The 14,175-nt window shown below is 46.0% G+C and overlaps 1 protein-coding gene across 1 annotated transcript in view; it reads left to right on the top strand.

The window, feature by feature from the left end:
* The window catches only part of LOC118218019 (echinoderm microtubule-associated protein-like 6), a 119,643-nt gene that overhangs the window by 39,139 nt on the left and 66,329 nt on the right, over positions 1-14,175 (top strand). Inside the window, 4 exon segments of the mRNA XM_035400343.1 lie at positions 2,955-3,114; positions 6,877-6,975; positions 7,749-7,817; positions 13,251-13,436. Of these exon segments, the coding sequence (XP_035256234.1) occupies positions 2,955-3,114; positions 6,877-6,975; positions 7,749-7,817; positions 13,251-13,436 (514 nt within the window).

Below are 14,175 nucleotides of genomic sequence, written 5' to 3'. Positions count from 1 at the left end.
TGCCAAGGTCGTTGTGATGAACTCCATCAGCCACACTTTAGTCTCCCAGCTTCCTAATCGTCCCTGACAGAGTCATTATCGCAGCAAATGGCCACATCCACCCAGTGCCTCCGACAGTGGCTGAGCAACCCCCAGGTAACTGCACCTTTATCGCAGTCCATCGTCAGAATACTGACTACGCCCTTCATTAGGGCAATCATTGGCTCGTGTCAGTGACTTCCTGCTGTCTGCATCCTGATAAAAGCACCAAGAAATGACAAAGACGACCACGGGAGGTATCTGCTGACACCGGCAATAAATATAAATACACTGCAGTATATCGACATGAAACAGTGGCTCCCAGCCCTGTTCCTGGAGATCTACAGTCCTGCAGGTTTTTAATTTCAACTCCAATTTGGCACACATGATTCTCCTAATTAGCAGCTCGGTGAGATCTCTAGCTGTTAAATGCGGTGTGCTATGTTAGGGTTGGAGTAAAAAACCTACAGGACGGTAGATGGAACAGGGCTGGGAAGCACTGACATAAAATATATAATGAAGAGCAGAGTATATTGTTAAAAACTACATCTAAAATATATAATAATTGTTTTCCACATATTTCAATTTACCTGGAATTCCGTTCCGGGGTGTAAGACAGTTATACACAGTATATGCATGTAATACCTGGATACAATGCGTGAAGATTTTTAAATTGAAAATGCAAGCATAAAAACACCATATTTTTGGTAATTCAGCTTTGTCAAATCACGACACAATCGCTTAATCACTCGCTTGCATCTCCATAAAAAAAACCGCGTCAGAGTTTCAGCCCACCGGGATGACGATGACGTCTCAGACGTGCACCAGCGACACAGACTGATCGATGGATTTTTCACGGTTTCACGGTTGAGTTCCAAAAAAGTGTGATTTTTTGTCACCCTGACGTTTAGAAAAGAAGCAGAGGTTGTAATGACCAGACCTGGGTCAAATACGTATTCGTTTTGGATTGAAATATTTTTCTATGCTTTAGTGATCTTGTCTGGTGTATTGGAACAAATTTTTTTTTTTTTTTAAGATCAGGTATATGTGCCCAAGAATGAAAAGTCTTTCTTGCAATCTGGAACTGTCCACTTGAGGAAAGTTGGTCAAGGTCATAACAAAATACTGCCGGAATGAATGGATCACAGTTGCCTTGTCACACTGGCATTTGATTAAATGGGTTTTAATATTTAATGGAAGATGCCATTCGAGAATGATGGAGACTTTTATTAGAAGCACAGCAGTTTGTTTTTTTGCCTGCTGTGTGCTTAAAGGTGAACCCCCTAAAAAAGGGTTCCAAAAGGCTCTTCTGTGTCTCCATAGATGAGCCCTATCTAGTGCAAAGGTACTTTGTCAGGCAAAATAGTTAAATCTGGGAGCTTTCACACTTTTCACATCTACTATAGAGGGTGCCATAAATCACTTAAAAGGGTTCCCCTATGTAGACAAGTCAAAGAACCATTTTCCCTGAGAGTGTAGTCTTGTGTGAGTGTGATTTCCCAAAGTGGGTAGGGCCAAAATATGGATTTCAGTGCCTCCTTCATTTGAGCCAATTGTAGCCTTTTGCTGTGGCGAGGAAACCCTTTTGATTGGTTTAAGTAAGTCAGCGACTGACTGCTTGGTGTAGCGCCGCCTCCACCCAACATGGGGCTCAGGAGACCTCACCTTCCCATCACAACCTAAAGCAGGGGTGGGCAACGAGGGCCGCATCCGTTTCCAGTTTCCATGCCAACTTCTGGCCTTAATGACTTCATTAGCCCTGCAATTTATGCTACAAATTAACCAATGTTGGTGTATATAGCCAGGGTAAATTAGCTCATTTAGCCAGGGTAATTGATGGAAACAAAAACCAGCGAAAACCTGCCCATCCCTGACCTAAAGGGAATATTGTTGGATTCGCTGGTGCCATCTGTGCCCTGAAGATGCGTATTATATTTTGGCTGGGCTGGTCAAACTGAGTGAGTCATGGCCATTTAGTCCATGAATTCAGTTTCTCTTCACAAGAATTTTTTACAGACATGGTAGAAGCCCCTGTCCAGGAGGCAGTAACTTGTCATTTTACCATTATTCCTGAATTACCTGGTAAATTTCCCAGGCAAACAATATATCAGAAACATCGGAAATGGAATATAAATGTGTTATATATATCATGTTCTCTTCCATTATGAATGATGTAGGTGAGCCTGTTCAATAAATATCACTCAGTAGCGCTGCCGTAGGCGTGCTCTTGGGGCGTTCAGCCTCTGTAAGGCTGCTTTGTGGTGGTGCCCTTTGGAAAAAGTGCTGTACAAATAAAAAACCGAGCAGTGTGGGCCATGAAAAATGCAATCTTCTATTGAATTGGACACATACATGCTTCAGGCGCACCAACAAACAAACACACATACACACACTCACACACACGAATGCAGGAGAACTCACGCGCACACCCTGACACACAAGCACACGTGCACACACACACAAACACACACCCAGGGGAACTCATGCGCATGCACACACACACACACACTCAGGGGCACTCACATGCACACACACACACATACACACACTCAGGGGCACTCACGTGCACACACACACACACGTGCACACACACACACACACACATACACACACTCAGGGGCACACACGTGCACACGCACACACACACACACACACACTCAGGGGCACTCACGTGCACACACACACACACACACACGCACACACACACACACACACACACACACACACACACTCACACACATGCACAAACACACACACACACACACACTCAGGGGCACTCACGTGCACACACACACACACACACACGCACACACACACACACACACACACGCACACACACACACACACACACACACACACACGCACAAACACACACACACACACACACTCGTGTGATTGAAGCGTAACGTCCTCTGTGCTTCTCTCCGGTCTCCTAGCCTGGCGCTGCATCCGGACAAAGCTCAGGTGGCCACGGGCCAGGTGGGCAAGGACCCCTACATCTGCGTGTGGGACACCTACGGTGTGCAGACCGTGTCCATCCTGAAGGACGTGCACACCCACGGCGTGGCCTGCCTGGCCTTCGACTCCGACGGACAGGCAAGAGCGCGGCGCCAGCCTCCACCCTCCACCCCCCTCCCCAAAATAGACCCCCCCACCCCCCCTTATAGAAAGGGAGTACAGGGCTGCTGGATGAAATTCCCAGGCCGAAGACAAAATGGTATTGTATTATTTCTGGGCCCGGAGCAACAATATTTACCGTTCACAGACCACTGCCCCCCATCCCGGGCCTGGCACAATGTACCCGGTTGGCTCCCCGCTGACAACAGGCCTAATGGAATATACTGCAATATACAGTCTTTTCAGTAAATATGATGATAAATATATTTCCCAGCAATGTAATACATATTGCCATATCTGTGAGCAGCAGGATTTGAATATTCGCCCATACATTGAGAAATGTTGCAAAATGTTGTCTTTCGGTATATTGCATATTCATCTAAAAATATTCAGCATATTCCATTCGCATAAGGGATGCGATGACAGCACACACCTGTTGATTGAATTCCTACTGGTAGAAACGGGAAACATTATTGGCCAAGTTTGTGCTGTGTGATGAGGGGGTGGTTAAATAAAGTAATCATTCAGTCTCCGTCGTTTAGCTGCGCTTCAGAGACGTTTGAAATGGGCGAGGATGTTGCAGAATGCAGCGGTGCGGCTGCGCGCGGGTCCACCGGTAGCCCAGCGCCGGCCCAGCGCCGGCCCAGCGCCGGCTCTTTTATTTCAGTCAGCGCGGCGTTTTGATCTCTGATCCGTCATCTTTAACCCCGCCTGCCGCGAGGCGCCAGAACCCAATTACCGCCGGGGCTTGATGTATGGGTGTCCCCCGCGTGCCTGGTGCGCCGTTCTGGTGCGGATCCGGCGTGGCTTCGGGCGCGGGGAAGGGACCGTCGTCACGACTGCCCCCCCCCCCCCCACACCTGTAGGGGCGGGCAGATGGGGGGGGGGGGGGTGCGAGGAGGGTGGCGGCGGCTCTGTGGTGAGGACCGGAGAACAGGGCGTCTCGTCGCGGCTCGCGCTAACAAATGCAATGTCACCTCTCAGATTGCCTGCGGTGAAGGACGTGTCTGGCCGGGGCGCTAAGTAATTGATTGGGCGAAGGCAGCTAGCCCCTAATGCTCCCGCATGGCTGAATGCTATTAGTTTAGAGGGAGCCACGTAATAAAATCAGAGGCCTGCTTCTTCCTGCCCTAATGGAAACCGGGGGTATGGGGGGGTGGGAGTGGGGGGGGGGGGGGCAGAGCCTGAAAACAAGGTCTCGCCAGGGACGGGCAGTCGATACCAAAATCATTCCGGCTTTCTGGACATTATTTTAATTTGTGCTTTATTTGTTGCTTTCAAAGTGGATTACGGTGCCTGTTTCGTGGAACCGCAGACGCCTGACAGGGAGGAAACAGCTGTGGGCGATGCCTTGCAAAGCTAGACAGATACCTGCCAGGAAAAGGGGGGGGGGAGGCAGATGGGATAGATGTGCATGAGGTTTTATTGCATTTTCAAAATAGCTTGCGCACTGTGGCAGCTCCTGATTCTTTCCATGCATCCATCCTTCCATTATCTATCCCCGCTTATGCCTGTTCAGGGTTGCAGGCGGGTGCTGGAGCCTATCCCAGCACGCATTGGGGAAGTGGCAGGAATACACCCTGGACAGGCCGCCAATCTATCGCAGGGCACCTGATTCTTTTCTTAAACATTTATTCAATAACCTGAAGTATGGCTTTTCAAGCAGGGTTATTACACCACACTCTGGCTTTTGGCAGTCTGAGATTGCAATCACTGACTGAGGGGGTGGTGTGTGGATGGGGGTGTATTGCGATTGTGGATTGCTTCCAGGGCTCAGCTCTCTTTCTGGGGTTGGGGGGGGACGGTGCTACATCTGGCTCCCCCATGATTTCAGCCCTGGTCTCCCCAGCCCTCGCAGTGTTTTTGCCAGGTAAATAAAAGGAAAAACATAGCAGAATGTGATACGACATAATGGCGAGAACAGGCCGTTCAGCCCAACAATGCTCGCTCATTTTCCTGACTAAATTGTGTGGAATGACTTCTTTTTGTATTCCCGGTGAAGACGCTGCAAGGGCTTGAAACGTTGTGCTCTGGAGTACAGAATAAATGCACAATAAAAGAACTGGGAGCCTCCACAGTGTGCGAGCTATTTTTTGAAACTACATCGTCTTTTTTTGACTCAGCACCTAGAAATTTGATGTTCGTGTATACGCTGGAGTACTCGTGAGGTTCTATTCCAAGCCTAACTGGGTCAGGGGATTTCTCTGGTTTCAGTGGGATTTTTCCCCTCACCAAGAATCAGACCCTTTGACAGACTATCAGAGGACTACGCGTTACAGCCCACTCTCCTTACCCATAAAAGTTGAAGATCTCGAGCTCTGGACCGGAACCAGCCCTGGTCGGCTTTCTTCATTAACATCACTGGTGGAGCCTTTCGCCCAGACGGATCCATGGGGCCAACGGTCCTAATTAAATATGCATCCTCCCTAGGTTCTCTCACCTGTCTACACACACACACGCGCGCACATATACACACGCGCACACACACGGAGCAGGGGCTCAGTGGGGGGTTTCGGTGTGAAGGTGAAGGTCTATGCTGGAGAGCTTTTGAGCGGGTGTCGGCATGACAACGCTTTACTTTAGCTCCACAAAGCTGAGGAATCTGGCAAGGCGCTTTTATGCTTAGCAATTTTTATACTGCATATATGGCATTCTCACACAGGCCCACCAAAACAGGAACACAAATAGGGCCGCACAAGAAGGAAAATGCACATACATGCACACACACACACACACACACGTACATAGGTGTTCTGTCATGTGTATGGTATGCAGGGGTATGTAGTATACAATTGTGTGTTTGGGATTTAGTGGTGTGTATAGTATATAGTTGTGCTTATATTGGTTTGCCACACATGGTGTTTAATAGTGTGTGATGTTTAATGGTGCATATGGTGTTTAATTGTGTGTATGGTGTTTAGCAGTGCATATGTGCAGTGCAATTGGGTTTTAATGGTGTGTATGGTCCTCAGGTGCTAGCTCTGTGGTTCAGGGCTCATCTGCCCCCCCTCCCCCCAAGCACATCCCCAGCTTCCTCTGTTCCGTCTTTCAGTTATAGTATGAGCTATTGCTCAATTCCTTTTCCCCTGCATGTTGTCTGTACACAATATGTCCTAGAAATGGAGCAGCGGGTTATAGAACTTCTATTTATTTGTTCATTTTTTGGTGTATGCTGCTGTCTGTTCCTGTCACAGTTCCTCCAATGAGGTCACTTATCATAGTCAGGCACACACCACCAGTGTCATTACTTATAGTCAAGGATGTGCTCTTGCTTCAAAATGGTATGATTTTATAGACTTGCCTGGTTTTGTGCTAAGGTTTTTTTGGCCAAACTGTCAATTAATTTTGCATGCAGCTTAACACGATGAGTGAGAGTTGGTGTGACATTCTAATTCTTAATGGGATTTAGTTGTTGGCTGACATGTAGTCAGATGTAAGTGCTCTGGATTAAGTTTAACATCACTTTGCTTGAGGGAAGCAAGTCCCACTCAATACTGAGAAATGCCCTATTTGTCCCTTCCAATAACCACCATAATCATGAAATTCAGTGTTTTCCAGTTGCACTGCAGATTCCAGTTTCTGTGAGTGAGGAGTTTCCAGTGCCAGAGATGATTTGGAAAACTGATGGCCCAACCTCTTTCTACTTTTAATTATTCAATTCTAAATTCTCTCTCACTCATTTTCTCTATCTTTCTCTCACACTCACTCACTCACTCTCTCACCTTCTCTCTCTTTCTGTAGCGGTTGGCATCTGTGGGTCTGGATGCCAAAAACACTGTTTGCGTGTGGGACTGGAAGAAGGGCAAGGTGCTCGCCACAGCGACAGGACACTCAGACCGGGTAGGCCGTCTCGTGCTGATGTGTGTCAGTAGGCCCGCTGGCTTCATGAGACCTTTCCAATATCTGCTGTGTAATTGGGAGGATTTACCCATAAGGCCAAGTTACGTCAGAAATAGCTATTTGTGCGATGAATCCATGTCCCATATTAACATCCCCGGAGTCCCAATCAATCAGATCGGCTCATGCTTTCATTTAATGTGCTATATAGCAAATGATTCCTTCAGCAAAAGGTTACCATTTTTAATTGATTAAATTACGGCCTGACAGGGGAAATCAGTGGGGTCTTAATTGCTGAAAGTGTGGACATCTGGTCACTGAAACTGAACCATCTATGGGAAATGAAGAGCTCAAAGCGGCACCAAAAAGCAAATGGGAACAAGCCTAGCCCGAATTGTAGCAACAGGTTTAGGGAAAACAATTATGGAAGAACTTAAGCAAGTGTTTTCAATAACTTCTTACATGATTAAATGACTGGGAGAAACAAAGACCAGCCTACACAGGGGGTCCCCCAGGACCGAGACTGAGAATGCCTGCATTAGTGGCCTCTTCAGTTTGGCCATGAGGGGAATTATCAATCTGCTGCACCTCCAGGCAGACTCGGATTGGCTTCAAGTGCTTTTAAAAAGCTCTGATTTTTTAAAATAAATAACTTATAATAAGGTTGCTGCTCTTGTCTATTTTTTGACAGTTGCTGTTTTGCTTTGCTTTCCATTTTTAGCTTTATTAGGCCTCCGTGCCGACTGCGGCTCTTAATTGCTTTGGCTGCGTTTCAGATCTTTGACATCACCTGGGATCCGCTCCAGCAGCACCGGCTGGTGAGCTGCGGGGTAAAACACATCAAGGTGAGTCCTTCGCCATGGCGACCGTTGCTTGGGGGGGTGGGGGGGGGGTGGGGGGGGGGGCGGTGGCGAGCGTGCGCCTCCGTTCGCGTTCCCTCCCTGAACATTCACCGCCTTCCGCCATTTAAGGACACGGAGGGTTAATTTCAGTGGTCTGATTTTAATTTTGTGTTTCAGATAATTTTTTGTTGTTTTTACAGCAATTAATAAAAATTAGAGTCAAGGACAGCGTTAAAAAAAAATATATATAGTAGATTATACAGAAGTGGGAGGCAGCGAAGTGGACTTCCCTTATTCAAAGGTTGTGGGTGTGATTTCCAGCTTGGTTGCTGCCAGTGTACCCTTGAGCAGAGTACTTAAACCGAATTAATTCAGTAAAATGTTCTGCTGTATTAATGGATTGCATGTGAAAAGAAAAAAAAAAAAGAAAAAATTGCTCTGGATTAAGAGTGTCCAGTCTTATGAATACAATTTTTTATTTAATTTCTATTTTCATTTACAAGTAAAATTTCTATTTTATGTACTGTCCATGTAATTTTGTGTGTGATGGCAGGTAGTTCAGTGTTAATGCTGCACACGCCATGTGAAATGTAGGCACACTTCCGTACTAATTGCCCGGCCATATCATTCATCTCGGAAGGAACACCACTGTTTGATCCTGCACCATGCCAAGACTTTGAAGTGATGCATGATCGCTTGCACACCAGAATAAAAAAAGCAATGAACTGGACAGAGATGTTTTATTTAATTCCCTGATTCACACCCTTCTGTTTGAGCCGAGTCGATTTCACACTCGTCGTAAAAACGTGCAATAACAATAACTAGCACGACGATATGCTCTAAACGTGTGTTCATGTGCCACTGCGCGTTAGTGCACTCAACAGCAGCGATATCGCACCAGCGAGCATGTGTACACAAAGCAGTCGCTTGACGGTGTAATTTTACAGCGTGGGTCAGAACAGGTATGGTTGGAAGGATAAGGATACACAGAGAAGGGACAGATTGCTTTTTGAAGCTGGCCTGATGGAGAGACAGTATAAATGCTGGAGAGCTGGACGGGCCTAATTGAATGTAATTAGTGGTTAAATTGCCTTGTTTAAGCGAAGCGAGATGAATTATGAATTGCGGAGAGGCCGACCCCGGGTGGCCAGCTGACAGCTCTGTCTGTGTGTCTGAGGTGCTGCGAGGTCTCGTTAATGGGCGCGGGTGAAATTTTCGGAGCTGGCCGGGTCCTGCTGGAGGAATCTGGCGGTAACGAATGCCGTGGCTCCCCCCCGCCCCCCCAGAAGCGACCCGCCTGGCCTGCTGCAGTTTGAGTGCCCCATACGCCTTCACCACTCCCGCCCAATCCCCTGCCTCCCCCCCATCAGGACGTTGTCCTGGAAACTCTGTCTGGCAATCACACATGCAGCGATTCACCGAAAATTTGGGAGCCCTTCCACAAGACTTCAGCCGGGACTGTGAACAGGAATTCACATATAATGCACGGAGCGTTTGATAGACATGAGAAAGTAATTACAAGACATATGAGTTACTAAAAATAATATCCAGCAGTTAGGTTAGATGAAGAGTGAGTCAGTGTTTCCCTCTCTGAGAATTAATAAGGTGAAGCTCAGAGTAGAGGTGTGGTTTCCTACCTGGCCTGCTCCCTCTTCAGCGCGTTGACACTTTCCTGGCATTTCATGTGGCTGTGCCTTCTGTTTAGCCGTTTCCCTAACGACAGTTTACACAGCAGGGCTGTTAGCAGATGCTCTTATCCAACATTGCTCATGTTTTCCATATAATCCATTTATACATGTTAATATATACTGAAGTAATTTGGCTTAAGTGCATACGTTGCTCAAGAATACAAAGTCAGTGCCTCCCCTGGGATTTGAACCTGCAACCTCATAGTCGCAAGCCCAGTTCCCTCACCATTATACGGCCCAGATCTGAAGGCCCACAGTTTATATCCTTGCAGTGAGGACCACCAGCTGTCCCTTGGGCGTACCAGAGCTGAGCACTCAGATTCCTCGTTAATTGTGAATGCAGATAATTCGTTTCACAGATAATCACAAGCCATACTCAGATAATTCTTTAGAACATGCGTACTAGGGCTCCACAACCTCTGCAGTCTCTCATACCTGAGACAAGGTTCATCCGCAGGATTGACAATTGAAAAATACTTAACATAACAGAACTAAACCCAAAAAAGTATCCGCTGTCAGTCTTGTGAATACAAGTATACTGTAGTTAGTACTAATGTTTTTAACAGGAAAAGTGAACCCCCAACCACCCACCCAATGGGTTTATTTTTTTTTTTTTTTGTTTCTCTAAGAACTACAACACCACTTCACATGGGGGTAGGTGGTACAACATTTCAGACATTCACCATGAATTTTAATTCCACAATATCCTGGATACAAAATAAGGAATTATGAACTGCTGCTCTCGCTGCTCTTATCATACACAGATAGAAAAAGGGCATATTTAAGTAGCAGACTCCATTACTGTGAGAGCTATCCTGTGATTGAAGCATAGATAAAGTGAATCAGTGTAACAAAGGTGCTCATGCATATGCAAATTATGAACAATATATCTTAAAGGCACAGCGCATGATTTTTTTTAAAACTAAAAAATTCTGTTTTTTGCAGATAGAAGTTCTCTCATCTCATATCTATTATAGAATTATAGCCTGTAGGTTTGACAGTGTTTATTTCACCAGACGTCTCTAAGATTTTTCAGGGAGCAGAAATGCTCTCTGTTGAAATTTGTCATCCTTGGAACCACTGATAACTGTTTATAGCAGCAATTAGGACCCCGGCAGCCATTTTGGCTGATTGAATGCTAGACGTGCTTTCCCCCGACTGTTAGAGAAAAAAAACACAAACCCTTCAGGCCATTTTTTTTTGCAACTGCAGCCAGCCTTTATAAATCACACAAAGCGGTTCACGTGTTATATGTGCATACTCTCCTCCCAGTCTACAATGTCTTGTATGGGGGAACTACCAAAAGTACATTCATGCTAATTGTATTCTATCTATGTTAAATGACAGTTTGGTAATTTCAGGCTGGTGATTCACTTGGCAGAATGATGGGTTTGTGTGCATTTCACTCAGTAAATCTGGCTATATATGTCTTAAACATTCTAAATCATTCTGCAAAATCTCTTCCTGGAGAGCCACAGGGCCTGCTGGCATTTGTCAAAAAATTAAAATACGCATCCAATTCATACCCAAGAAAGCAGACGAGGGGAGTCAGCAGTAATAAAAAGTATTTAATTGTTCAATGAGTGACAACAAAACAGCAGCAAACACTGCAGCTCTCCAGGATCAAGAATGAGGGCCCTTTCTCTAAATCAGCTAAACAGTCATGGGGGGAAAGGCAATAATTAAAACGTTTCCAAGAAATTGAGTTACACTAACACCCTCTCTTAGTATTGCGGAATGCATAAATATTATTTTTGTAAACACCACACAGATTTGCTATGCATCTTTCCAATAGGTCTAGAATTAGGCTTTATATTATGGTCTCTGTTAGGTCTCTATCTTTCGGCTTCCAGAAATGCCGTAATGGTGAATTTGCTATGTGACAGACCACCAAAATAGAGTAATGTAGCTCACTGCTTCTTCTGTTTTAAAGGGGGGAAGTGGGTTTTTCCTCAGACCGACTGGCATGTATTTTTCCCCTCACTCTGTTAATAATTCATGAGTTGTCTTCCTTCAAAGAGAAGCCAAACAATGTTTCGGTCCTGATATCTAAACCAACAGCAAAGCTTGTTGGTGGGCACTATGGGGGAAAAGGTAAATCAGATGAAATTACAATTTATTTATGTGGCACCTTTCATGCAAGATTGCAATACAAAGTGTACAGAATCCTCCACTGACTAGTGTAGCAAAAAAATTAATAAATAAATAAAAAAACAAAACTTGCCTAGAATGAGACAGATTGTTTCAGATGGCTATTTTACAAGCTCATTTGGAAGATGTCAGATTCGGTCGAGTCTAAAATTCAGCGATGCGGTCTGTCATTGGTGTGGGGATTTGCCCAATAGGGACAGGTTGAGGCTGCCCTGATGCCCATTGACAGAGTATGCTGATCAGACACTGCCCTAATGAAAAGCTGGTTTGTTTACACAAGGATTAGGCTGTTTACACTTAATGTCCGATACAGCTACATATCAGACTTGTGTATTTTTTATCACAGGCTTCGACAAAATCTGATTCGATGTCTTGCGTTTAGATTGCAGTACAACTGCACCGACTAAAACCCGGAACAGCTCTTTTTACTTCAGTCCATGTTGCAGATGTGGGAGTGCTCCGGGTTTTACTCAGCGCAGTTATCCAGCTAACTCCGTAATCCTGCTTCGTGAAACAGGGCCCTGATCAGAGAAAGATCCAGAGAACCTTTGACCACCGTGCCGATTGAGTACATCACATACTTTGTTGTGCCTCCGGTGCTGCTCTGCACTGCGACGGACTGTATTAGAATTGTTCTTATCTTCGTCTTCCCACCTGACACGGCATCTTCCCCAGAATCGTACTGCAGAAGATTGAGGTCGTTGTACGCCGCGGTGTAATTTCTCTCCAAATAATGTCGTGCGCTTGCTCCCGACGGCAGCAGATAATGAATAAACCATTTCTTGACTGGCTGCCTCGTACTTGATGGAGACAAAAGAAAGAAATAGCAGTGTAATCCAATCTCTGTGAGGGGAGAGTGCTCAGCAAATAAATAATGATCATGAAAATGAGCTCTTCAGCAAATGTGTGAGGCTCTGTGACAAGCTTCCCCATGGTCTCTTGTTTAGAGTTCGGCAGATGACATACAATCCATTTATACAGCTGGATATTTTACTGAAGTAATTCTGGTGAAATACCTTACAGAAATGACCCGTCTTTTCTTTACTTTTAATAATGTGCATTTTTTTTTTTTACATTGAACTTTCATGCATTGTGTCAGAGTTACCTATACTGTACTGTATACCGCAAATTAACATCTGTGGCTCCTTGGCAGGTAACTGGACAAAAACAATACAGAACACCAGGAAGATAACAGATATGTGGAATCCATGAATTAATGTAGTAACAAATTGAAATACATTTATAAATGGTAATGCGCAGCTAGTAGTTCTTTCAGTGATCAAAAATGGGAATTGTTGAGTTACACAAACAATTCAGTGCAGCCCATTCACTGACACTCAATATACACCCCTTTTCAACAAAGTTTTGATGATCCTACATGGAATTTCTTCAGGTAAAGGTCCACATAGGATCGAAATGTTGTTGATAAAGGTGTACATTGAGTTTCACTGAATTGTTCGTGTTGCGCTCCCAGCCCAGCACCTGGTTTGCTGTGTGTACATCCATCATCATTACCAAAAAACTGTTGAGTTACAGCCCAGTTTCTCTAACCCTTATACTACACTGTCGTTCCTCTCTCTCCCTCCCCCCCTCTCAGTTCTGGGCCCTGTGTGGGAACGCGCTGACGCCAAAGAGGGGGATCTTCGGCAAGACGGGGGACCTGCAGACCATCCTGTGCGTGGCCTCGTCCAAGGACGACGTGACGTACTCGGGGGCTCTGAACGGGGACATCTACGTTTGGAAGGGGCTCAACCTGGTGCGCACCATACAGGCAGCTCACGGGGTAAGCGAAACTATGCCACACACCACCCTCCCCTCTCCCTTTCCCCAACCCCCACCCCCACCTTAAACACAGCAGGAAACCAGAGCGGCCTGTTTAGGCACGGATCGCTGAGCCGCACCCTGGGAGAGGTGTCCTTGATCCCTTTTGCTCCGTGGGCCACCCACACCGCCTGAGCTAATTGGCATGGCCTTCTGTCTGGGTGGGGGGGGGTGGAGAGCTTCTGATCAGGGCCCCAGATAGACACCCGATCGTGGGACGGGCTAAAGAGACGGTGCCTGGCTGTTACCAGGTGTAAGGAGGTGGGTCAAAGGTGCCGTCTCCTTGACTTTCTTTGACGCGGTTGGATACCCAAGGACCAGTTGGATATTCATTAGGGCCTCGATCAGACTCGGGCGGATTTACACGCCTGCATAAGCAGCTTTTGCCGAGTCACAGGTACGTTTTCTGAGCAGGTGTTCACACTTGCCGTACGCTTGTGCCTGTGTTTTTAATATTGAGAGCAGCTTCCTTACCTGCACCTACTCCGAGTGCCTCCGGCTCCTCGAAAATCAGATGAGACTTTAATCGCGAGAACCCGTTAAATTAAAGCGCTTGCGTTTTCTGTGTATTTCGCGGTAAAAATACTGCCACGAGTCATCACCGTAGAGCTGGAAGTAGCCCCTGGCGGTGATAAAAATGCTAACTTTATGTATTGGTTTACTGCCCATGTTTTGTTTCTGTTGGACCAGTATAATGAGAC

This window comes from Anguilla anguilla, chromosome 18 (assembly GCF_013347855.1).
Source record: "Anguilla anguilla isolate fAngAng1 chromosome 18, fAngAng1.pri, whole genome shotgun sequence".
NCBI classification, from domain to species: domain Eukaryota; kingdom Metazoa; phylum Chordata; class Actinopteri; order Anguilliformes; family Anguillidae; genus Anguilla; species Anguilla anguilla.
Note: the sequence above shows the minus strand (reverse complement) of the source record. Positions and strands in the feature narration are given on the sequence as shown.